This window comes from Micrasema longulum, unplaced genomic scaffold (assembly GCF_059751315.1).
Source record: "Micrasema longulum isolate JH-2025_06_02 unplaced genomic scaffold, ASM5975131v1 h1tg002549l, whole genome shotgun sequence".
NCBI lineage: Eukaryota > Metazoa > Arthropoda > Insecta > Trichoptera > Brachycentridae > Micrasema > Micrasema longulum.
Genome location: NW_028279688.1, coordinates 1 through 26,587, shown reverse-complemented (window position 1 = coordinate 26,587; position 26,587 = coordinate 1). Strand labels below are relative to the sequence as shown.

The 26,587-nt window shown below is 37.1% G+C and overlaps 1 protein-coding gene across 1 annotated transcript; it reads right to left on the bottom strand.

Annotated features, from left to right (window-relative positions):
- Window positions 1-233: 233 nt before the first annotated feature.
- On the bottom strand, window positions 234-24,814 carry LOC148271975 (uncharacterized; the record flags this gene model as incomplete). The annotated part of the gene is made up of 12 exons (XM_088240682.1): window positions 234-3,110; window positions 5,394-5,480; window positions 7,859-8,008; window positions 10,802-10,899; window positions 11,907-12,027; window positions 13,168-13,277; window positions 14,226-14,446; window positions 15,773-15,897; window positions 18,179-18,351; window positions 20,529-20,679; window positions 22,592-22,753; window positions 24,622-24,814. Coding segments are annotated over 12 exons (3,449 nt in total), but the record flags the coding sequence as incomplete, so codon positions are not given.
- Between the last annotated feature and the right edge of the window lie 1,773 nt (window positions 24,815-26,587).

The window sequence follows — 26,587 nt, the reverse complement described above, 5'->3', positions numbered from 1 at the left end:
AATTAAGTACTTTTAGTTTTTCTTTTTTATGTTATTGTTTTATTAGTATAGGACTACTTACGCTCCAAAGATAGAAAATCTCCACCTTAGAACAGGCTGTGCCATGTTAGATGGAGACTATCCTAAACAGAGAACACTCTGTTTTCATTTTACATAAATTGGTTTTATATAGATTCCCTGTTATTAAGTATGTATATTATTTTTTGCAATAAATTTATAAATAAAAATACTAGTCAATTTAGAAAAACCAACGTTAATCTAATAATGCATAATATAGAAAGAGAGAGCTTACATAAATATGAATATGTAACGTTTGTTCATGTGTGTGTGTGTGAGTATGTGAATGTGCGTAATATCAATGACTTACTTAACAGAGGACGATGTAATATTTCCGGTTTGAATGCGTCTCCCTTCTCTGTGGCGAGTGTCTTGGGCCGCGGTTTGGGAGACTCTTCCTCGGTCCTCGCCAGAGAAGGTCCCGCCTTGCTCTGCCTGGGGTCGCCCGGCAGCGGGCCGGACTTGCCCTGGATGCCCTCGGCCGACTTGCCGGCGTTCAGCACCGCCGAGAACTTGTTCCTCTGGACGGCGTCTGCGGTGTTGCGGCGCTCGAGCAGCTTCCCCGGATTGCGCAGCTGCACGCCGTCGAACGCGACGTCCTCGTAGTCGTCCTTCTTGGACAGTTGCAGATCGCCGATGCCCCTAAACGAATGCGGGCTGTATTTCTCCGCAAGATCATCCTTCGTTCTTCTTTGTACTTCTCTATTCTCTCCCGGCTCATTTTGTCCGTTTTCTCCGACGAGAGGGCGTCGCAAAGATCTTTCTGACTATCAGTTAGCACGGCGTTCGCTTTCGCTCGCTGATTCTCTTTGGCGATAATCTAGCTTGGACGAGGCAAATTTTATTTTCCGTCGTCGGGGTTATGTTCACGATCCTGCGGACGTAATGATCCTCCTCGTCGAGACCCTTTTCCGACGAGTAGTTCGAGAGATTGAGCGAGAGGCTTTCGCGATTGGAACAGATGTTTTCGCAGTCGACGTTGTTTAGATTTTTGTCGGGGAGTTTTTTCGGTTGACTCAAAGGCTTGGGATTGTTCGCTTCTAAGCTTTTTCGTCGTTCCGACACCGAGAAGACTTCTTCAGCTATTTCTCTTTCGGACACGTGGTCCCTGTTCAGGATGGGCCGACCGAATTCTTTTACAAACGCGTTTTCGTCTAAGGATCGCGTGTTTGTGGAATGTTTGGCCAGCGGGTTATTACGTGCGCGAATACGGCACTATTTTTCCGGTAGCTATCTTGTTCCTTCCTTCGCACAGACTGGCCGCTTTGCTTCTGTCGAACGAATGATTGGATAACTCTTTCTTCCTCTCGAGAGTTGACAATTTTTCCGACAGATTAGTTTTCGAAGACCTATCGAAGTTAAAGGGGCCTTTGTTTTCTGTGGGGCTCTCGAATCTGTGGGCCAACTGACGCACATTGGTGCTGGATCTACGCAGTTTGGTCTTCTCGTCGGGGGAGGCCAAGTTGCCATTGTCCACGGTATTTTCTTTGTTGAAATCCCCCAAACTCAAGTGGGGGGTTTCCCTTATTTGGCACAAATCTAAGCTAGAAGACACGGGATTGTAGTCGGCTCCGGTCGCATCGACCGGTTCTCGCTCTGAGAATGGCACTTTATAATTTTCGTATATATTCTTAACTCTAGTATCATTATTTGTCTTCAATCGTCTATCGAGGCACATCTCTAACAAAGGCGAACTTTCATTCTGCGGGCTCGCGAGGATGACATTTTCGTAAGCGTGCTGCGGCGAACGGTCGGGTACGCCGCTCGCTTCGAACGACACATTTTCGTACCAACTTCCTAGACGTTTGTCGGAGGAATCGTTAGACGAATTGTTTGCGCTCTCTTCAAACTGGCTCCCTATATTTGGTTCCAAACTGTCGGCGAAAACTTCATTTTCCGGAGTTATTATTAAGCTGTTGACCTCGTTGATACTCTGCCTGAAGAACTTAACTTGGTTGTAGATGTCGACTTCGTCGATCGGTCTTTCTTCGTGGACCGGAGTATCGAGAGAAATGAGATCTTCGGCCGACGGCTGGCAGGCCTGTTGCGTCGGCAAGCTCGCGTCCCAAGTTTTCGGAATATCGGCCGACTCGCCGATCGTTTGGACGGCTTCGTACGCCCCGTCGTCGGAATTTACGGCGTCGCCCTCTTCCTCGAGCCTCTTAGCGCTGTTTTCTTTGACGGGAGATTTATAAACAATATTGATGGTAGATTTGATGGGAGATTTGACGAGAGGAGGAGTCGTAGGGGTGTTGCTACCGCCGCTCGATGAAGCCAAATGGATGTACGAAGGTCGAGCGAACGTAAAGCATTCGTAGATTTCTTCAGTTCGCTCTTGTTCATACGTCGGTGTACTGTCTTTAGAGATGCAATTCTTTCCTGAATCGCCGGAGATGTTAGACAGCCGGTTCAGATTCTGGTAGCTGATGTTGACAGGGGAGAGAGACTCCTCGAGACTATCCAACATGGCGCTGTTAAGATTGTCATGACTCGACGTAACGATGATGCTCGCCTTATTTTCAGCGTTGAGAGGCACTTCGTTGGCAATATCATCGTAATCGGGGCTGCTGACGTCGGCGCATTTCAGTTTATCTAAATCACTCGAAGCCGTAGACTTTTCCAAGCTGGAACTCATCAGGCAATCCGACCAGTTAGAGTCCTCGTTCTTGCACGGTCGCTCCAGATTATCGCTCGAGACGTCCTTGCTGACGAACCCGATCAGGACTCGATCGGTTCTCGCGGCCTCGTCCTCCGGAACTTCGTCCTGCGTGGTCATCCTGCCGACGGCGGCGTCCTGGTCGTTGCTCCGGCTCATGAGGCTCTCCCTGGACTCGAGCAGTCTCCGCGCGAGGGAGTCCCGGGACTCGGTGACGGGCAGCGAAGAGTCGGAGTCGCTGTGCAGCTGCGAGTACGGGTAGGCGGAGGGCCAGTCCACGCGGATGAGGGTGGAGTGGCGCTGGGGGCCCGGGGAGGCGGCGGGGGCGGGCGAGGGCGCAGGCCCGCAGTGGCTGTGGCGGTTGGCCTTGGAAGACTTCCGCGGCGAACCGCGCTCCCTTTGAAAACACAAGAAAATAAACATTACGATCTGAACATTGGAACAGCAGAAATGGATCTGTGCCGAATGGAAACAATAATATTGATGAGTGATTTTTAGCGTATTGCGTATTTTTGCAAAAACCACTTGTTAAAATACAAACATTAAATTTGGCAATAGGAAACATTAACCCTGTGTAGACTTGTTAATCCGAAGTGTTTATTTTTGAAAATTTGTAATTTTGAAGTGATTATTATTATTTGACACTTTATATACATGGACATATTGAATCTTACAATTTTTTTACAAAAATTAAAAACAAAGATTAACAAAAAAAAAAATATTTAAGAAAAAAAAATTGACACCATACTATGAAGAGAGGAGAGGGGATGGGAAGGAAAGAAGAAGGATAAAGGAACAATTTAAATATTTAGATAGTGACATTTTAATCTTGACTTAAATGTAAATAAAGAAGGGGCGTCTCTAACATTAATGGGCAGATAATTACACCCCCAGTGACATCACGAGTTCAAGTTGGCGAGTTTTCCTGACATTTCATTGGAGAACCCCGTACCTGTCAAAACACACTAAACGTTGAAAAACATGGCTACCCGGAAATCGGAAATTTATCGCAACACATAACGATGAAATAATTGATTGGTTATTGTCCACCGGAACCTGTGGCGTTTCAAACTGGATTATTTTTACTAAAACCACTGGCCACTTAAACCAGCCAATGACGGGTTATAAGGCCTGTAAATGCCGAGACTTTCATATTTCCTTCTATAAAATGTTCTCCATCCCTGTTGTAATTATAGTTCTTAAAAAATAGCTTGATTAGAATGACAGTTGTCAGCAAAAGTGACAACATAACTTTGTAGTAACGTCTAGGGAGTGATTTATATTGATACACGAAAATGCATTCGTATCTGACATGTTAATTAATTTTTTTAATACAACGTTTGACATATACATTAACATAAATATATAAAATCAGCTTTAAAACTAAAATAAACCTCATTATTAACGACATTCTTACAACAATATTTTGAGTTTGTCCAAACTTTTGTAGACAAGGACTGGATTCAACTCCCTGGGGAGCTGTTTATATTAACATATTACAACAGAGATGAAGAACATTTAAGAGAAGGTAATATAGAAGTCCAGGCATCTACAGGGCTTATGACCTGTCAATGGCTGGTTTAAGTGGCCACTTTACACACTGTGTAACATTCATCATTCTGCCTATATTTGAACAACTATATTCCTTCAATTCTTTCATCTGTTGATGTTTGTGAAGTTAAAGAGCTGAAACCTTTATTTATGCGGGTGAGATTCATCAAATTGAATTATTTCACCTGCATACTAGGCAACGCCTGAAAATATTATTTTTTCAATTTCTATACTTCTTCATGGATCAGGTAAATTATCAACAATATTTTGAGTTTGTCCAAACTTTGTTCAAATATAGGCAGAATGGTGAATGTTACACAGTGTGTAAAGTGGCCACTTAAACCAGCCATTGACAGGTCATAAGCCCTGTAAATGCCTGGACTTCTATATTACCTTCTCTTAAATGTTCTTCATCTCTGTTGTAATATGTTAACATTTTTACAAGGTTACATCATTTTGCAAAAACGTTAGAGATGCAACAAATTGATCAATGTAAATTGATCGAATTAAAAAATAATTAATTTGATGTTGTTCACGAAAAAAGTCTTAAACACACTATAATAGGCTTGTTTTTGCGTTTTTCTATCAATTTTTGGAAACAGAGTTTCATGTTTGCATGAAAAAACTGATAAAATCGATTCGATCGGTACATGATCAGTGATCAGTAATTTCGCATCACTATTAACATTAGTTTGGCAGCTGTCATTTTAATCAAGCTTTATTTTAAGGACTATGGTTAAAACCATTTTTATTAATTTTTACATACATCTTGAAAAAACTTGGCCGCACAATTCTGCGCCTTAGAGGCAGACGGATGCAAATCCAGAATTTGATGAAATGGCATTTCGGTTTTTGCATTTGCTATTGCTTCTATGGCCGGTAAAACGTGGATGATGAAAGCGGGTGATAGGAAGGAATGGAGACGTTTGGAAGAGGCCGCCATCCGCCATCCAGCAGGGGAGAGAATAAGGCTGAAGAAGAAGTAAAAAAATATTTTTTATATCCAATTTCCCTAGGCACGAATTTCCTCATTTGTTTTGTAATCAGATCGACCAATGTTTGATTTCAATCGAGGGTTAAGAATGCAGATGGTTTAAATAAATAAATATATACGTATAATATGTATTACCTCATTTTCACCTTGGGCCCGATAGTCTGCGGGCTGGTGGACGTTGATTCACCTTGATTGATCGATCCACTCTGTTCCTTGCATATTCTGAAATGCAAACACAATGATGTTGAATTTCGATGACAAAAATGAGATGTAACATTTAGTTATCACAAGCAAAAGATGTGCGCGAGTGGTTGATGGGATTGAGAGGATGGTCCACCTATCCTACCCATCCTGTGATCTCCCAACTTTCAATCTTTGTTTGTAAGTGAAAGTTCTTGATGGAAGTTCATTGTAATTTATTATATAAATAAAACACGAGTGATACTTTAATCCACAAATTTGGAATATCCAGTGACCGGTTTCATCGCTTTCGCGATTTCCTTTGAATTAAAAAATAATGTAAAAATAATTCATATTGCACCTAAAGGCCATAAACTGGACAAATTAGAAATTCTCGAAATTAATAGATTGAAAAATAAACCCGACGTAGAATTACTTAATGAACAGATAACACACGTGCCGTGCATTCTCCATTACTTTACCCATTGTAATATAATTTTACTAATTACTTTTTACCCTTTGTTTTTCAGAAATCATTATTTACAAAACCACACTCACGAAGGATGGGACACCAAAAATAAAATAAAATACTTAAACTCATTAAAATAGCATTATATCAATTCATTAGTTAACCCATAGAAAATTTGTTGATAATGATCCTTAAGATAAAAATAACTTTATTTAATTTACATTTCATATAACTTTGAATTATGTATCCTTACCTCTGTTCTGTATAAATACATTTAACTTTTTAATAAAGATACCAGTCTCGAAGATGTCGCGAAAGCGGTGAAACCGGTCACTGGATATTCCAAATTTGTGGATTAAAGTATCACTCGTGTTTTATTTATATAATAAATTTCAATCTTTGTTATTCTCCTTGTCTCTATGGCCATGGGTAGCTACGGTTGCTATGGGAACAATTTTCCATATTCATAGCAACCAAAATCAACAATTGCACATTTTTCCTATTCTTGATAATTTCTGCCAACCAGCGCATGCATCTAATTTTATCTGCCCGCATCTGCTCGTCCTATAATCATCTGCCCGCATCTGAACATTTTTACATCATCTGATCGCTGCTCCGCCACATTCATCTTTATATTTTGCAAATAACTATAGTGAAAGTGCCGTGTTCACCAAAAAAGGAAAAAACTACCCAGAAGCCAGGACTTGGAGATGTCATCCGGATTCCTGTCCCCGATTCCCTTTCCTGTCTTCCTAAAGGTGGGATTTTTGTCTACTGAAGTTTGTTTAGCCGCATACTGTTCGATTCCGCATTTTCCATCTCCGCGCAACGCATCTCTTATTTCCCCGCAAATTTTAACTCAGATCAATGGATTCAGTCAAATAATATCCACGCAAAATTATAATCACCACCCCCCCCACCAAGATTTGGACATTTGAAAAATAAACATGTAAACATAGAATTAAGAATAGTCCAGAAACCGCATACGCACATCAAACAGAAGGCGACTCAACTACTCATAAATGAGTAGGTTTACGTTTTGCCCCATTAGTTTCTTTGTAGACGTCGCTCAGTACGCAACTCCTGATTTGAATTCAACTAAGCCGTGTTGTGTCCTTTTAAAGTGTAGAAATACTGCTAGGATCTTAAAGAAACAGGATGGCATCACATTTCATGTGTAATTAACAAACAAACGTTTAAGTAGCAAATGATTTACTTAAAAATTGAATTATTTTTCCATCTGTCAGATTGTCGAAGAAACGAAATAGAAATTTCGTTAGTGTTGCCAGGATAGAATTTTTTTTTACCCTACTTTGCTCATTTAATAAAATAACTAATGAAAATTAGACCTCGGATTAAACAACGCCGTGGGGGAAATTTGAACGACATTATCTTTAAAACATAAAATATTATTTAACATGATATAAAAATATCCGTTTTGTGTCAAAAAAAAATTGTTTTATATTTTAAGTTCAAAGTTCATAAATTAAATTACTCTTATTAAATGTCCCTTTATTTATCTAATCTGCTGGTCAATCAACGTTTCCGCGTGCACAATAAAATTTTAGAGAAATTAACAGATTACTTTTTTTTACCTTACATTTGTGTTATGATTATTTTTTTTCCCATCAAGCAACATTACCCGGCGACTTAACGTATGCGCGCGGCGAAAGTGAGACATAGTGGGGGAATTATTGGACACAGTCCGATGTACTCAAATATGATTCTACGCTCCTTCTGGACTATTCTTAATTCTATGCAGGTAAACATACCTATTGTTAAATAATTCCTTTTCCAGCTTTCCTTTTATTTTTAAAAACACGCATACAATTTAGCCCTGTTATAGCAAAATAAATTTAAAATCATAAAAAAGAATGTCATCCTACGTGAGTGCATGCGTCCCCCATCGGTGTCTTTCCATAATAAAACACGCAGCTTTGCGAGTACCCACCTCTTGGCGTCCCCTTCGTCGTCGGGCGAGGCGGCGGGCGTGGCGGCCAGCGCGGGGGTGGCGTCGCCCGCGCGCGCGCGCGAATGCTCCGGCGTGGCGCAGTCGATGTACAGCAGGTCCGACATCTGCTCCTCCAGCTTGGAGCGCTTCCTGCAAAATTACAAATTTCATTAGTGTTGTATCAAAATCAATCCTTAACTATGATTCCTGCAGAAAAATTGTCGTAATTGGGGATTATTCATATTTGCCAATGATTTGATTAAAAATAATTTGTATTTTTTTAATCAATACTACAATATGTTATTTTTTATTGAATTTAAAAACAAAACTTGTTTAAATAATTGTATGAAGGTACTTAACCTTAAAAACACAAAAATAAAAAATTGAATTAGCATAAAATGCATACAAGGATTTTTTCCCTAAATATTGGGAAATTTTATTTTTATAGTATCACTTTTCTGGGTGCGTAAAACAGTGCATGAGATCTCGCTATAGTATTATCTTTGGGAACATACAAACTGATCTATTTCAGTTTATTCGTTTTTTCTAAAATTTTGTTTCTGCACATCAATCGTTAATATGATAAATAAATAAAAGAACATATTAAAAACTTACTAAGTGAGTATGTAAATTCTGAAATAAAAATAAAACGAGAATTTCGTTTTTATTTTAAGGTATGTAAAATGTCGGTTTTTAAATATTATTTTTCTCGTTAATAATACAGTAAAAGTACACTATTTGGTCGGCCTCGTGGTGTAATGGTCAGCGCGTTTGCCTCGGGTTTTATTTCTGACATGCTTGTTATTAAATATTTATTTAAAAGGGTGTTTTCACACTTTTTTATTTTTTTATTTGAAAATTTATTTATAAACCCTTACGGATTTTAATATTTCATAGTCCCTGTACTGGTACCTGAAGCGTAAGACTGATCATCTTACCTTCATGTAACAAAAATTAACAAGATACGCTGCGATTGGTGTACCAATGCAGTGCCCTATGCAGCATTAGGTGCTGAAAGAGAATGATGATGACTTAACCTTAAAAACGCGAAAATAAAAATTTGAATTTACATACAATGATTTTTTAACAAAATATTGAGAAAATTTTATTTATATGGTATCACTTTTCTTAGTATGGTAACACAGAATTTCAACTGTCATTTACATCACAGGAAAACTGTTTCACACTTTTATGATAACTGTTTAAACAATCTTCTTTTCACATTATGTTTATAACTTCAAATAATATTTCTATTGCCAAATTTTTAAACTTTCTGCATCGTAATTTGTTGATGTAAAGACTTTATTCTTCCTAAACATGCGTCAACTGCATGTCGCTATTTAGTAAAATGTAAAAATTAGACACTTAAACAAAATGGTCAATTACACTGCACCCACTTTGAATTTAGTTTGAGATAATAATTTACACATTTTTTTTATTTACCTCGATTTTATTTTCCATTCACGCGGCGGCTTGTCTTTTGACATATCAAATGAGTTATGGAAAAATTTCAACGTAAAACTGGGGTTTTGAAAAACGTAAAAAACTTTAATTGAGGGGAATATTTGAATGAGAATGTAAGGAAAAAATGGAACCTAAATATTTGGGTAAAAAAAGCGGGAAAACATAAAATCTTGGAACTTAAAAACGAGGTTTTACTGTAATTATTGTTTGTAATGTAAAAAGAAATTAAAAAATCTTTAATTTCTGGTATGGAATTTCAACCGTCCATGCGCTCAGTAGCTGCAAGACTTGTTGTTATCTAACTTCCAATTTTATAAATTTGCTTTTTATTTCGTTTTTAAAATATCATTAAACTCTAAACTTCATTGTCAAATATTTTTTTTAAAAATAAAAATGTAAATAGGGGCTAGATTTCTTATTGTCCATGCGCTCTGTAGCTGCAAGACGTGTTGGGATATTTATTGTACAGCGCCCTTGAGGTGATTTTCACAAAAATGGCGTTATATAAATTATCCAAACATTATTATTATTATTATACCATAGACATAGAAATTTATTTATTCAGAGACAAACATTGTCTTTCGAGAGAAATATCCGTGCTTTTGGAATGGGTAGGTATATTTTTTATATTAGTTTATGACATTCTAAAAATGCGTTTTATTAAATTTTTTTGTAATCTGAAATTCATTTCATCAAGTTTTTACTATGGGAAAACTAACAAACAAACCATCACGCCGTTTCTCCGTAGGGGTAGGCCGAGAGGATAGAGCGCCGTCTTGGCATTTCTTTAATCACTTTATTTATTTATTTCTGAACCACAACAGGCCAGGAGGCCCAATTACAGTGGTGAATTACATCACAGAACACCCGGGCTTGAGAAAACTCACATATTAAATTTTTGTGTTCTCACCAGGAATAGAACCCGGAACCTCCCGTGTCTGAGTCAAGCGTCTTGACCACTACATCACGGAGGCCGGCATACAGACCTCGCTTCCTCTACATTCGTACATCGTCTCATGCACGCACCACGCCGATTGTTCCTACTTTTGACATGTCCATCTTCAAGTATTTGATGGACTCGATCGTGCCATGTCTTTCTCGTACGACATTTGCACGGTAGATCCTTTTAGCCGTTCTTTCGCCGTCCATTCGCTCTACGTGGCCAAACCGACGCAGCACCCCTTTCTTGATTCCGTCGATGATGCGTGTCTCGGCCTTACATAGTTCACGGATCTCGACATTTGCGCTATCCATAATCCTATAGAAATTAATTCCCTTTGCACGTACACACTTTTTGACATGCGCAAAACTAAATCCCCGGTTAAAAGGTTAAGAAATTTGGCAGAAAAAATAATAAAAATAGATGATTTGCGTATGCAAAAAGGTGCATAGATGCATAGATGGCTCAATGAGCAGTTTTTATACCGGAGAAATTTTTACGTATAAAATGTGATTTGGGACAGCACATCGGCAAGTTACCTCGTATCAGGGCTGGACTTGCCGAGCGCAGTCCTGGGGAGCTTCACGGGGCTCGGCTCGGCGCTGGTGTTGGCGCTGCTTTCCTCTCTGTTCCACACCTACAAGCGAAATTCGTGTTTAAAATACATCACACTACAGCCCTCAAAATACAGCTCGATAGAATGTCAGCTGTCGAACTAATGTCATTAGTGACGGAAATGACTGGTCGCTGATCAAATCGATTTGATCAGTTTTTTCATGAAATCATGAAGCTCTGTTTCCGAAAATTGATATAAAAACGCAAAAACAAGCCTTTTATAGTGTGTTTAACACAATTATTCACCAAAAAATAAGACATTTATACTTTTTTCATGAACAACATCAAATAAATATTTTTTTTATTTGATCAATTTACATTGATCAATTTGTCCCATCTCTAACGGTTTTGCAAAATGATGTAACCTTTAAAGAACGTCGTTAATAATTAGGTTTATTTTAACAATGTTTGAGTATGTCCAAATGCTTGCAGACTGGCTGGATTTCCTCCCTAGGGAGTTGTTCATATTTAAATTTATTTCAACAGAGAGGGAAAACAATTTTAATTCTTCTAATAATTTAGGAAGTCTAGACATTTACAGGGCTTCTTACCTGTCATTGACTGGTTTAAGCGGCCACTTTACACACTGTGCAACATTCACCATTCTGCCCATGTTTGAACATCCACATTTCCTCGACGCAAGCATTTGGACATACTCAAACATTGTTGAATTACTACCTGGTAAAAGAAAAAGAATAAAAATAGGAAAATTGTTTTCAGGCGTTTCCTAGTAGGTGATTTGGTTCAGCCGGATGAATCTCACCCACGCGATAAAGGTTTCAGCTCTTTTACTTCACAAAAGTCAACAAATGGAAGAGTTTAAACAGAGTATAAAAAAAAAAACCTCGCTCTCTCTATATTCATAAATCTTCCTCATGCACGCACGCTGATTATTCCAACTTTTGAAAAATCCATCTTTAAGTATTTGTTGATTGATTCATGCCGTGTCTTTCTCGGTCTTCCTCGATTTCCGCATGTGGTTTTACCACGCATTCGTGAGTGGTTTTAGTTGGGCGTCCTGGCACTCACCTGCCGGGCAGTATCGTCCTCGCTGAAGATGTCCATCTCCCGCTCCTGGGAGGTGAGTCGGAGTCTCATGCCGGCCAGCTCCGCGAGGCTGGCCTCGAAGTACGAGTCGCAGGACACAGACCTGGGACAAACATTTCAATGAACACCACCGGTTTTTATGTATTGCGATAAAAGGAGAAATTTGAAAGAACAAATGACATCAAAACTACATTCAAACGACTAAACTACTCTTAAAGGAGTAGTTTTACGTTTTGACCCATTAGTTTCTTTGTAGATGTCGCTCAGTACGTAACTCCTGATTTGAATTCAACTATGCCGTGCTGTGTCGTTTTAAAGTGGAGAAAAACTGCTGGGATCTTAAAGAAAAAGGATAGGATCACATTTCATGTGTAAGTAGCAAATGCGTTACTTAAAAAATGTAATTATTTTTCCATCTGTCAGATCGTCAAAGAAAACAAAATGGACATTTGCCAGGGTAATCAAAGTGTTTACGCTACTTTGCTCATTAATGAGAACTAACGAAAATTAGACCTCTCGGATTAAACAACGCCGTGGAGGACATTTGACCGACATTATCTTTAAAACATCAAATATTATTTAACATGACATAAAAATATCAATTTTATGAAAAATAATATTAGTTTTATTTTTTAAGTTCAAAGTCCATTAATTCAATTATTCTTATTAAATGATCCTTTACTTATCTACTCTGTTGTGTCAATCAATGTTTCCGCGTGTATAATAACATTTTAGAAAAATTGACAAACTGCTCTTTTTTAAATATAATTATGTTACATTTTTTGTTATGATTATATTTTTCGCGGTCTGGCAACATTACGCGGCGACTTCACGCATGTGCGCGGCAAAAGTGGGGCAAAGTGGGGGGATTTTTGGACACAGTCCGATGTATTCAAATATGATTCTACGCTCCTTCTGGACTTAATCTGCATAGAGTTTGTATACCCACGAACAGGCCATGCCTTTGTGGGATTTTTTGTTTACTATTTTTACTATTAATATGTATTTCATTGCTATGTAATTATGCTTTATTTTTTTAATACTCTGTTTTATCACTTTTGTTTATTATAAAAAAAAAAATAAAAAAAAATCCTTAGGAATATTTATAATATTTTTCCTCTATGCGCAGCTGACAGAGAGTCCCCCAGGACTCTATAACAGCTGCGGGTGGATGGTGGGCTTAAGGATCTCCTTCTGGACTATTCTTAATTCTATGCCTATACGAAATAAAGTAAAAATAAACCTGTTGTGATGGTTGGATGCTACTGTCTCGGGTTGCACGGCCAGCGGAGGCAGGGAATCCCCTTCGGACAGCAGGCTCTCGCACGACCGAGCCGTGCGGCTATCTTCCACCTACAAACAGTACGCGTATTTCATGTACAACATAATAAGACATTTTTAAACCTCCCTCCCCGGTGCGCGGTGATGTGCAGCCAGTACACATTGCGTCTGATAACTATAATATCTTAATAATCAATATTGGGTTTAGATTTTCAGTATTCCTCCATTACACATTTACGTATCCACTGAAATAATTTGTTATTAAATAATAAGTACTTATAAGGCGCAAAAAAGCATTTTATCGGAAATCGGGGATAAATTACAAATATCATCAAAAGTATACTCTCAGTCAGTCACGTAGTCCAGTACTATACAGCTACTCGGTAGCTCTCGGGAAGTTTGCGGGGGTGCACGTTTCGCCCGAGTCGTTAGCGAAACCCAATGGTTTTTTCATGTTTTCAGCAGTTAGATTTGAAATATCATCTTTAATTTAAATTATGGTTTAAATTTATTTCAACAGAGAGGGAAAACATTTTTGAGAAGGGAATATGGAAGTCTAGGCATTTACGGGGCTCATGACCTGTCATTGGCTGGTTTAAGTGGCCACTTTACACACTGTGTAACATTCACCATTCTGCCCATGTTTGAACATCCACATTTCCTCAACTCTTCCATCTGTTGACTTTTCTGAAGTAAAAGAGCTGAAACCTTTGTCACGCGGGTGAGATTCATATTCCATATTCCCTTTTCAAAAATGTTTTCCTTCTCTGTTGAAATTAATTAAAATATGAACAACTCCCTAGGGAGGAAATCCAGCCAGTCTGTAAGCATTTGGACATAATCAAACATTGTTAAATTATGGTTAATTAAATCCATTTCCTATAAATATTCCATTTTTCCTTTTTTAAATCTCTTTTTTTTTAATGTGTAGTGACTACACAGCACCGCAACGCGCGGGTGTATTTAGGACAGTAAGGGAAAGGCTAATACAACAATTATTCCATATAAACATGTGATTACCAGCATCCCGTCATCCTTGGGCTCGTCCATAGCGAGGTCCGCGGGGGCCGGCAGCCGCCGCAGGACGATGTCGTCCAGGGCGGGCGCGCGCTGCCCCCCGGGGGCCCCGCAGTCGCCCGCTCCCGGCTCCCGGCCGGAGGTGGCCGGGCGGTGCTTGCTGGCGCGGAAGAAGAGCCCGCGCCACCCGGACGGGGAGCGCTTTAGACCGCGCTTGGCCGAACCTGCGTGTCGAAATAATTGACCTAATTAAGTTTAGAGTTATTTGCAGATGATTGAGATGTGTTTCATTTGGTGAACCAAGGCAATCATAAATTGTTATCATGAGATGACACTCGCAATCAACAGCATGTTATATACAGTCATCATGAAGTGAAGCAATCTTTTGCACACTTTTAGATGACACTCGCAGTCAAGAGTATGTTTTTAGTATTACCATAAGATGACATTTGCAGTCACGACAATGTTTTTAGTGTTACCGTGAAATGACACAGTCAATATCGTGTTACCATGTGATGACATTCGCAGTCAAGAGCATATTTTTAGTGTTATGGTAAAATGACAACTGCATGGTTCAAGTGTTACCACGAGGTGACACTCACAGTCAATAGTATGTTTTTAGTGCTTTTAATATGTATGATTCTTATTTAGAAACTTCGCTGGTCTGTCTTTAAACCATATTTTTTTAATGTTATTATATCATTGTCGACTGTTTGTTTCTTTAAAATAAATAAATAAGATGACATTTGCAGTCATGACGATGTTTTTAGTGTTACCGTGAAATAACGCAAACAATATCGTGTTTTTAGTGTTACCATGTGATGACATTCGCAGTCAAGAGCATATTTTTAGTGTTTTCGTAAAATTACAACTGCATGGTTCAAGTGTTACCATGAGGTGACACACTCGCAGTCAATAGTATGTTTTTAGTACTACCATAAGATGACGTTTGCAGTCATGAGGATGTTTTTAGTGTTACCGTGAAATGACAGTCAACATTATGTTTTTAGTGTTACCATGAGATGACACTCGCAGTCAAGAGTATATTTTTAGTGTAATTGTAAAATGACAACTGCATGCTTCTAGTTTTACCATGAGGTGACACTCTCAGTGATGAGCAAGTTTTTAGTCTTACCGTGAAATAAAAACTGCATGTTTGTAGTGTTACTATGAAATGACAGTCAATATGATGATGGCTTTATTATAAAGATGGCGGCCTCCGATGTGTAGCGGTCAAGACGCCTGACTCACACACGGAAGGTTCCAAGTTCGATTCCCGGTTAGAACATAAAAATTTTAAAATGTGATTTTTCTCCGGGTGTTCTGAAATGTGATTTACCACTGTAATTGGGCCTCCTGGCCTGTTGCGGTGCAAACAATAAAATGAAAAAATATTGTGTTTTTAGTGTTACCATGAGGTGACACTCACAGTCATGAGTGAGTTTTTAGAGTTATCGGGAAATGAAAACTGCTTGTTTAAAGTTTTATTACCATGAAATGACACTCGCAGTCAAGAGTGTGTTCACGGTCAATGGATGTTTTTTTATTACCTGAAGGCAGCTGTATGATGGTGTGGTAGCGCGGAAGGCTGTTGGGCCCTCCGCCAACTTCGATATAGTGGGGTTCGCGAGACACCGAAGGGCGCAGCTGCTGTTTGCTCTGGGCCTCCTCCAAACTGCAAGTAAACCAATCATGCAATGAAGAATTCCACTGTTTTATAATTTATTTATTTTTTATTAGCGTGCTATTTAACTAAGCAAAAATATATTATTTTTTTTGTGTGTTATTTACAAAGATATGATTTTTTAAAGTTACATTTATCAAATACCGCGCCAAATGACTGTAATCAGTGAGTCACTTTTCAGTAGTGACGTCATGAAACGGTTGGCGTTCTTACTTTCGCTGACCTGACAAGAATCTATGGAATATTGCTTTGATTACTTCATTTAGTTGATCGTAATTTGCTCATTTCTATGTTGTGGTTGTTTTTACGAACGTTTCGATTTAGAAAAACCTAAAGAGTTGACATAATCTCTGGTTGAAATGTCAAATTATACTCTTTTTTTTTCTATGGTCAAAACGTTGCAAGGGCTTTAAAGCGGAAACCGGAAATACTACACGTAGATACAAGGAGTGACGTCATTATTTACGATTTTAAAATGAATACTACTTTTTATTTATTTTTGCCTGCGTTTTTGAGATATTTCCTCCTACTCCAAATTTTTTAAATATTCACGTGTACACGAAAACATTTTTAAAATTTAACTCCAGGTTGGGCTGGAATTCCTCATTGTAATAAATTACAACTAAAGAAAACAGACAGTTTTTTCTTCGTCCGGGCGGATGAAGAATACGGTTCTGTGTGTGAAATAGAACCGCAACCCTGGCTAACCACTTGACGGCTAGTTTTATGTGGTTTCAATCCTCTAATGTTTGTATGCGTTATATCTTTGATCTTCGTAAATTCGACCACATAACCGAATATCGCACGCCACTACGCTGGCTCAGCATCAGGCATAAAAGAAACATTCACATTCTATCACTTCTTCGCAATATTTTAAATAATCCCACATGGCCTGTTTCTCTGAAAGAGCTCTTCCAACCTCTATCACAACATGGACCATCTCTTCACTCTAGTAATGAGAGAACCCTTTAAAAAAAATTGCTATTTAATGATGCTCACATTTACACACATCTGAACACTTACTCCCACACAAATACACGCAAACACACCTCTAAACTTACACATACAAATACACATAAACACACCCTTTTGTTGTACAACAATTTGATACGTATGATTTTATTTAGAAACTTCGCTGGTCTGTCTTTAAACCGTATCTTTTTTATGTTATTATATCATTGTAGACTGTTTGTTTCTGTAAAATAAATAAATACCCCTTCACAGCTCTTAATTTTGTTGCCTCCTCTTTCACAGTAGTAGCTGCTCAATTGTGGAATAATCTACCTATTAATGTTAGAGACGTCCCTTCTTTATTTACATTTAAATCAAGATTGAAATATCACCATCTAAATGTGTGAATTATTCCTTTCACCTTCTTCTTTCCTTCCCATCACCTCTCCACTCCTCTCTTCATAGCATAGTGTAAATTTTTAGTTAATTTTTGTTTTAAATTTTTGTATAAAATTCTGCATAATTACCTAGAATATGACCATGTACTGATGGTAATTTACTCAAACTGAACGGTTTGGGTAGGTAGGAAGAAATTGCCTTAAGGCCATATGCCCGCCCTTAGAGTGACAGGCTGGAGGTTGAGCTTATCCAGAGACCAATATACATATAATGAGTTAGAAACTAGATTAAATATATCTTCTCTTCAAGAATGTCGAAATACATCTGGCCTTCTAGTCCTATTAAAATTCTCAACTCACTCTTTGATGCGCCTGAACTACTGAGCTCAATAAAATTAAATATCCCAACTAGAAACCTCAGACAAAACTTACTCTTTCATACCGATAACCATAGAACTAACTATGGTTCTCATTCCCCTGTGCCCAGAATTCTCAGGTCTGCCAACAAACATACCAGTCATGATTTCTTTGATAACAAGTTGTCTTTTTTAAACGATCACTGAATCAAATTCAATTATAAACACCTCTCTCCCGCTTCCACTCCCACCGAGTCTACTATATACCATTGAGTCTTTCTACTTTCCTTTATAATAATTTTCTATGTATAAACATGTCCTTTAAAATGCCCATTGGGCGTATATATAAATAAATATATTTAGAAAGTGTCAAATAAATAAAAAAGATCAGTTTATGGCTACTATCGCATAAAAATCTTGGAAAGAAGGAAATCCTTGACAAAGAAAGTCCAATCGCTCAAGTTGCTAAAGGACTTTAAATTGGCATCGATAAACATCTGTGTTTGAGCTACGGGTATGAATGAAGGTTTGACAAATGAGTAAAACTTTCTTTTAAACAATTGTTACCTCAGAAGTTTGGTGGGCGTTTGCAGCGGCAAGCTCTTGGGCCTCCTGCCTTGGGCCTCGGGCGTCATGGGGGCCTCGGTGCCGTCGGCGTCGTCCGCAGTCTGCGGTAGAGGCTGCCCGTCCGCGCAGAATATCAGCTCCGCGTAGCAAATCAGGAACTCTGTCACCACAGCCTGTAACAGGAACACAGAACGGAATGGTGAATCATTATTTATTTAATAAAATAAATAAAACAACTTTGTTTTGAACCACTAATTATTATTTATTTTTATATTTTTTTCTATCGACCGGTTTCAAAGCAAACAAGCTTCTTCGTCAAGGTTTACGTAACTAATGAATTGATTCCTATTTTATTTTTATCATAATTCATAATAATAATTATGGATAACTTATATAGCGCCATTTTCGTAATATAATACCTCAAGGGCGCTTTACAAAGTGATTTTATAAAGATATAAATTTAATTTTAACTTTTAACTTGATCATGTTCACTAAATACTACACGTGGACCCAATAAATCAAGTCGTTTTTTCCTTACACGGGTGGTAATTTGATATCAATAATTTCGAAGCTAGACAGGAGAGGACTAATTGATATAACTTTACATCATTTATTTATTTATTTTGATGGCTTACGCCTTTGACAAAGTATAAAATAATATTGAAAAACAATTATAATTAAACAAAACACCTGTACACAAGTATAGAAAATATAGATACATAAAATAAAATCAGCAGAAAATAAAGATACAATAAAGGAAAATTAAATAAGAAATTATAACACAGATATGCAGCCTTTAGAATCATTTTGAAAAAAAAACAGATACACGAGGGTAAAGTCGATGGTAAATGAAATGAAATTATTAACATATAAACAAAGAATATTTTACAATACAATGATATTGGTTCATAAAATTATAAACTCTAATAAAAAAAACAGAATTTTGGAAAAAAATTGATCGGAACCAGCATGAACACGATCACAATACTAGAGAAAAGAACAAAATTAGACTTCCATTTAGGAAAAAGGCAAAGTCACAAAATTCCATTTTATTTAAAGCAATTAAAAAGTATTACGAAATGGAAAAAAATATTTATGAAGAAAAAAACATATCAAAATTTAAAATAATGGTCAAGACATATGTGATAAACAATTTATAAATTAAATATATTCGCAATGTTATTATTAGAACACACATAACAATATGTATGATATGTGTGCCCTACTTTAAGATTTAAATAAATAAAATAAAAAAATTAACAATAAATATTGAGTTTAAATATAAAAAGTATTAAAGTAACAATGGTGATGTATCATAGTATAAACAAATCTAAAAGTAATCTTATTCGTGTTAGCTTTATAGAAGTTTTCTTTTTAAGTGTACGTATATCGTTTGAAAAATGTTAATAATTAGTATATGTTTAAATAATAATTAGATATAAGTTAATATTAGGACATTCATTTATTATGTTTGTACTACTCGTATTTAAAGACAAAAAAAAAAAAAAAAAAAACAGTTAAACAAATATAACACTTAGTACATTTTTATAATTTAGAAAAAGAAGTGATTAAAAAGTATTGATTTTAATTTGTATAAAAATAAAAGAAATAAATCTAACATATTACAACAGAGATGAAGAACATTTAAGAAAAGGTAATATAGAAGTCTAGGCATCTACAGGGCTTATGACCTGTCAATGGTTGGTTTAAGTATAGAAATTGAAAAAATAACATTTTCAGGCGTTGCCTAGTCTAGTATGTAGGTGAAATAATTCAATTAGATGAATCTCACCCGCATAAATAAAGGTTTCAGCTCTTTAACATCACAAACATCAACAGATGAAAGAATTGAATGAATATAGATGTTCAAATATAGGCAGAATGGTGAATGTTACACAGCGTGTAAAGTGGCCACTTAAACCAGCCATTGACAGGTCATAAGCCCTGTAGATGCCTAGACTTCTATATTACCTTTTCTTAAATGTTCTTCATCTCTGTTGTAATATGTTATAATATAAACAGCTCCCCAGGGAGTTGAATCCAGTCCTTGTCTACAAAAATTTGGACAAACTCAAAATATTGTAAATAAATCTAAGTTTGCATGTTTGTTTGCTAACATGTGGAGCCGTGGTATAGGCAAGTATTTAGCGTAGTTTGAACTATGCAAATCAACAGCAAAAGAAGTATTTTATTATTGTTGTTAAGAACTATTTTTGTTATTTTCTATAATACTTTATGTACTTTTAACTGTGTATTGTAAGAGCCCTCTGGGCATTTATTAAATAATAAAAAAAAAAAGACCACTAATAGCAAGTATGAAAAGTTAGATCAATAAAAACCAAATACACACCTGCACGGCGACCCCTTGCAGGGCGTGCTGCTGGACGGGGGACCTCAGCAGGTTGGGGGCCCACACGATGGCCATGTTCCTGGCGGTCATCCCCGTGCTGGCCCCCAGCAGCGACATGTGGTGGAGGTGTCGCATGAGGAAAGCCAGCGTCCTGTGGATCAATCAATAAAATATTTGGGAGTACTTAAATGGATTAATCATATTGAAAAAAAACAGTGAACGGAGCACTGAGCAGAGTAATTGCTAATAAAATATGTCAATCGAAGCTAAACTGACAGTGCACAACGGAGCTTTAGTCCCGACACTTATGTGTGGAAGTGAAACATGGAACTGGCAGAGGAATGATGAAAGCCGAGTGAATAACGGACTCAGTATTGATGTAGACATTTTTAACTGCACGTTGCATTTGTACAGAAAATTTCTTCATGGGGTCGATTATTTGGGATAGTTGCTGAATGTACATCTTGAGTGGTTTATGCTATGTATATGTGCCGCATGTAATGCATATGTTTGTGTATGTTTTATATGTGCGTTCATATGTATGCGTGGATGGCTCGGAGTGTACATTCGGTATTTTTATTTATTTTAATTTATTACCTCCATGGAAAACGCAAATGTCAAGAGTTATTCTTTTCTCACTTAAAATTCTTATTTATTTTTAGTTTTTTTGTCACATTTAATATTTATATCTTTTTAATTTATGAAAACTTAATTGGTCTTTTTAAGTTAAAAAAATGTTGTTTTTAATACTTATTTTGTATGACTGTATGTTTTCTGAATAAAATAAAATTAAAATTAAAAAAATAAAATAAATATGCAGTTGTTCCAGGGTAAAAGCTCACCCAACTTGAGTGCCTCAAGGGTCAGTACTCGGACCACTCCTCTATCTTCTATACACTAGAGATATAGAGAACATTATCAAAGAATGTGGATTGTGGTCTTACTGCTACGCAGATGATACACAGATTTATTTTTATTGCAAACCAGGCGAGAGAAGTGTGCTTGTCAATTTGATTGATGGATGCATCGAGAAAATAGGAAACTGGATGGCTGAAAACAGATTGAACATCAAACCCATCAAAAACAGAACAACTATGGGTGGCTTCAGTCAGACGACAGAATTCGATCCAGGGTACGGCCCTACCCAATTTAGGGAATACCGCTTTACCTACCGTTAAACTACTGGGAGTTTTACTTAATTCTGACCTTTCTCTTGACGCTCAAATTAGTAGAACGATAAGTTCATGCTTCTATCAGTTGAGACAAATTAAATGCATACGCAAACGTTTGCCGGTTGACGCCGCCCGTCAATTAATAAATGCGTTTGTGGTGTCTAGAGTCGATTATTGTAATGGTATCTACGCAGGTCTACCAATGAACAAAATGACTCGCCTATAGTCTGTATTGAATGCTGCAGAGAGACTTATTTTCGGAATCTTTAAGTTCAGTCATATCACTCCACTACTTCGGGAATTACACTGGCTACGTTTTCCACAGAGGGTCGAATACAAACTCTGTTGGCTTATGTATAAATCACTGCACAACTCTGCTTCGGAATATCTTAGGGAACTCTGCATTCCAGATGAACTAGCTGACAGGCGTCTCACGCTTAGATCAGCTACGTCTACAGCGAGAGGAAAATTAATATACCTCTACCCAAACAGAGCACTAAATTTAGTGAACGTGCATTTGCGGTCGCAGGCCCTACGGCATGGAATGCTATGCCAGCAGAGGTGCGAGGCTGTGAGAGTGAAGTGATGTTTCGGAAAGAACTTAAAACCCACTTGTTCTTTAAATCATTTGAATATCCGTAGCATGTGACAACAAAATAAATTGTTTTAATGAAATTACAAATTTAAAAGCTTCAATTAAATTTATTTATCTATAGAATCACTATGTAAAGCGCCCTTGATGTATTATATTACGAAAATGGCGCTATATAAGTTATCCATAATAATAATAAATAATACAACTTGTCATTTATGATTCAATTAACAAGGTCGCTGACTGTCCCTCAATCATCATCTTAATAAAGGATCATTGGGACAAGAGAGAATACGGACCGGTAGTGGGGGGGCGGCAGCTTCACGATGGTCTCCCTCATGCGCAGCAGCTTCTCCGCGTCGTCCAGCCGCGCGCCCTCCCCCTCCGCGCCGCCCGCGCCCTGCATGGCGCTCACGAAGCACGAGTACAGCTGGTAAGTGCACAGCGGGTTGGGCAGCTCCCTGCCGGAGGCGAACACAAACATCAAATTATTTAAACTAATAATATAAGAAATCAAACACTGATTTGAGTCTACTAAAAAAAAAAAAATATCTTTACAAATAAAAAAACAAAAATTTAGTGACAATTGTTTCGCCTTGTTAAGGCATTTCAAACGAATGTAAAGATTAGATGGATTGAATGTCCTTATATAGTTATACTAGCGGAAACGGCAGACGTTGCCCTGCCCGAAAGTTGACTTGCCTGCTATTAGCTTGGAAAAAGACTTTTCGTTAATAAGTAGGTACCTAGGTCCTTTATGATTAAATCCCAAAACTTAAAATCATGAATATTCATGTATTGAATTTAAGTAGGTACCTAGATACTTGTTTATGTTTGAATTCCAAAACATAAAATAATTCATTTTCAAATAAAGAATTATTTTTGCAAACGTCAAACTCGGCTCTTTTCACCAACAGGGGTGCACTTTATTCGTGAATGCGATTTTTAAAAATGTATTGAATGTCAGTTAATATTATTTTAGTATTGCCAAAAATCCGGTAAAAATAAATAAATGGGAAGAAATTATAAGGAATGTAAGAAAAAAATCTGACTGGGATTCATAAAAAAAACTTTTTTTAAACACAAAAAAACAACAACCTTAAATTTTTTTTGTATCTGCATTCTCGTGGAATGCAACCCTGGTAGGTCGATGAAAATAAGATTTATGCTTCTTACTTTTTTTTATAGATTCGATTGAAAATTTTAATTTCTATGACCATGCGCAGCGTAAAGATCTACATTTCGCTGAAAACTGCACGTAAATCGGTTAGGCCGTTTAGGAGGAGTTTTGTGACATCACACGTACAGAGGAATTATATAAAGATTATCAAGGTACTTAAGTAAAAAATAAAAATAACCTTTTGAACTATAGCATGTACATTAATCAAATATTAAGAAATTTTATTTTTTTATTATTTGTATGTACATGTATATTCTGATCTTTCTGACTGTTAATTCATGGTTTTTTTAATGTAGATAATATTATATAAGTTTGATTTAAATTTGAATTGGGCTAGTGTCTCGGACTCACGGATCAAAGGTCCGGGGTTCGCATCCCACTCTACCCCAACTTGATTCCCATTTTCTAGTTTTGCTCCCTCGATTGAAAACGAACAGAAAGAGGTGTCGAAAATTGACACTTTCGTCTACTTGACAAATTATCTATTCTGCTCAACAATATTTTTTTGAAAAATTTATTGACATAATTTTAAGTTGCTAGAATTCCACTCGTCCATGCGCTTTGTAGCTGCAAGACGATTGGTGATCTGGTGTAAATGTTATGTATATTATGTAACTAATAACCTTAATTTTGTAAATAGGGCCTAGAAATTCAATCGGCCATGCGCTCAGTAGCTGAAAGACCTGTTATAATCTAACTCCCATTTTTAAAAATGAGTTTTTTTATTTATTTTAATATCATTTAAACACTTAACTTCATTGTCTATATTTTAAAGATAATGTAAATGAGGGCTAGATTTCTTACCGTCTATGCGCTCTGTAGCTGCAAGACGTGCTGGGATATTTATTTATTGTAGGGCGCGCCCTTGAGGCAATTTTCACAAAAATTCGCGCTATATAAATTATCCACCTATGATTATAATAATAAAAGCAAACACAGTATCTTGTAAAACAGATCATTTTCTTTCAAATGACGTTTACAATTTTTTTAAAAATATTTTTCAATGCATTGTAAAATATCTGTTGTCTTTGATGTATCATAAAATTTTGATGTTTTCTTCGGTAGATACATTGTTAAATATCTATATTTTCTTTGGCGCATTGTAAAATTTGAATGCGTGATGCTGGGGCCCCGACAGACCCGCCTCACCTAAAGTACATCTTGAGCAAAGAGGCCACGGCGTGCACGTCCTGCGGAGCCTCCCCCGGCGGCGGGAGGCGCTCCTCGTCGAAGGCGATGCGCAGGCGCTGCGTGGTGCTCGACGCCCCCGACAGCCGGTAGATGCCGTCCACCTTCCCGTGCTGCTCGATGATGGCCGCGCAGCACGACAGCACCAGGGGAACTGGAACAAGACGTTTAGGATGCTAGAAACCATCCGCATTCATATCAAGGCGGGCAGAACGGAAAGAGTTAATTAATAATTAACGATTTGTCCATTTGCCTCGTTGAATCAGGCCTAAATTCAAATACAGTAAAACCTCGTTTTTACATTCCTGGATTTTACGTTTTTTCGCTTTTTACACCGAAATGTTCAGGACCTATTTTTCTTCATAAATTCTCGTACAAATATTCCCCCCAACTAACGTTTTTTTACGTTTTTTATCACCCTTGTTTTACGCTTAAAAATTTCCGGAATTCATTTGATGTGTCAAAAAATACGAAATTATGTCGTAATAATGATGCCGCGGCCCGCGCGCCACTGCGTGTGCCACGCGAATGAAGAATAAAAACAACCGAACAACTAATAAAGGATAAATTATTGTCTTAATCTAAATTCAGAGCAGGTGCAGTGTAATTGACCTTTTTGTTTAAGTGTCTTCCTTGAGGGTTAATCTTAGTTTTCATGTGAACGAAAACGTAATATTGACTTGTACAAATCATGATACACAGTTAAAAAACGTTAAGAAACAACGAAGTTTGAATATCATTAAATTGCTATGTTTAAAACATATACAATAGAAATATTTAAAGTTATAAAAAATATGGTTTAAAAAGTTGCCATTAAAGTGGAAACAATTTTTCCGCGATCTATGTGACAGTTGTTTTTAGTGATGCCATAGAAAAAAGTGATACCATATAAAATAAAATTTCCCAACATTTATGGGAAAAATGATTTTATGTTATTTTATGCAAATTCAAAATTCTATTTTCGTTTTTTTTTTTTTTACACATAAAATAATTTTTAACATGCTGTTTTTAAATCAAATAAATAAACAGATTACATAATGTTGTTTGAAAAAATATAAAAATATTTTTAGTGAAATCATTGAAAGTAGATAAAAAAAAATATTGTAAATTTCCACGTATCACAGTTTTCACAAATTCATCAAATTTTTATTTTGATGTAATTCCTATTTTTAAACTTCAGAGTCAGATGAATCTCTTCACAACAATAAAGGTTTCAGCTCTTTAACTTCACTAAAATCAACAAGTGGAAGAATTGAAGAAATATGGATGTTCAAACATAGGCAAAATGGTGAATGTTACACAGTGTGTAAAGTGGCCACTTACACCAGCCAATGACAGGTCATAAGCCCTGTAAATGCCTAGACTTCCATATCCCTTATTTAAGGTATTCTCCATCTCTGTTGTAATTTGTCAATTTCAATTCAATTCATTTATTTAAATATAACATATACATTACAAACACATATTCAATACGGACATATTATAACAAAGAAAAAAATACATGAAAGAGACTCATGTCAAAGTAGTAGGAGAATCCTGCTCCGGAAAACCCCTTCGGATACATGGAACAGATCAACATCCAGAGCGATGTTGTTCAGTGTAGCGTTAGCCCCCTTCCAACAGGCAGGTGGCAGGGCTCCTGTATATCGGAATATGAAACAATCTATGCTGACGCTGTCTTAGGTAATTATCAGGAACATACAAACCAATGCAATGCTCATCATAATCTCAGAATTATCGATCATACAACGCAACAATGGATAAAAATGTGTAGTCAAATACACATTCTATCTAGTCTCTAAGCTGTTGTAGCCGAGCATACCCTGGAGAAACTCGGTCGGGTAGAGCCATTATAATGCCATCATGGTGAAGGAACATCTTCCGATTGCAATCGTCCCCAAGGCCCGAGGCCATCGGTGTTACCTTG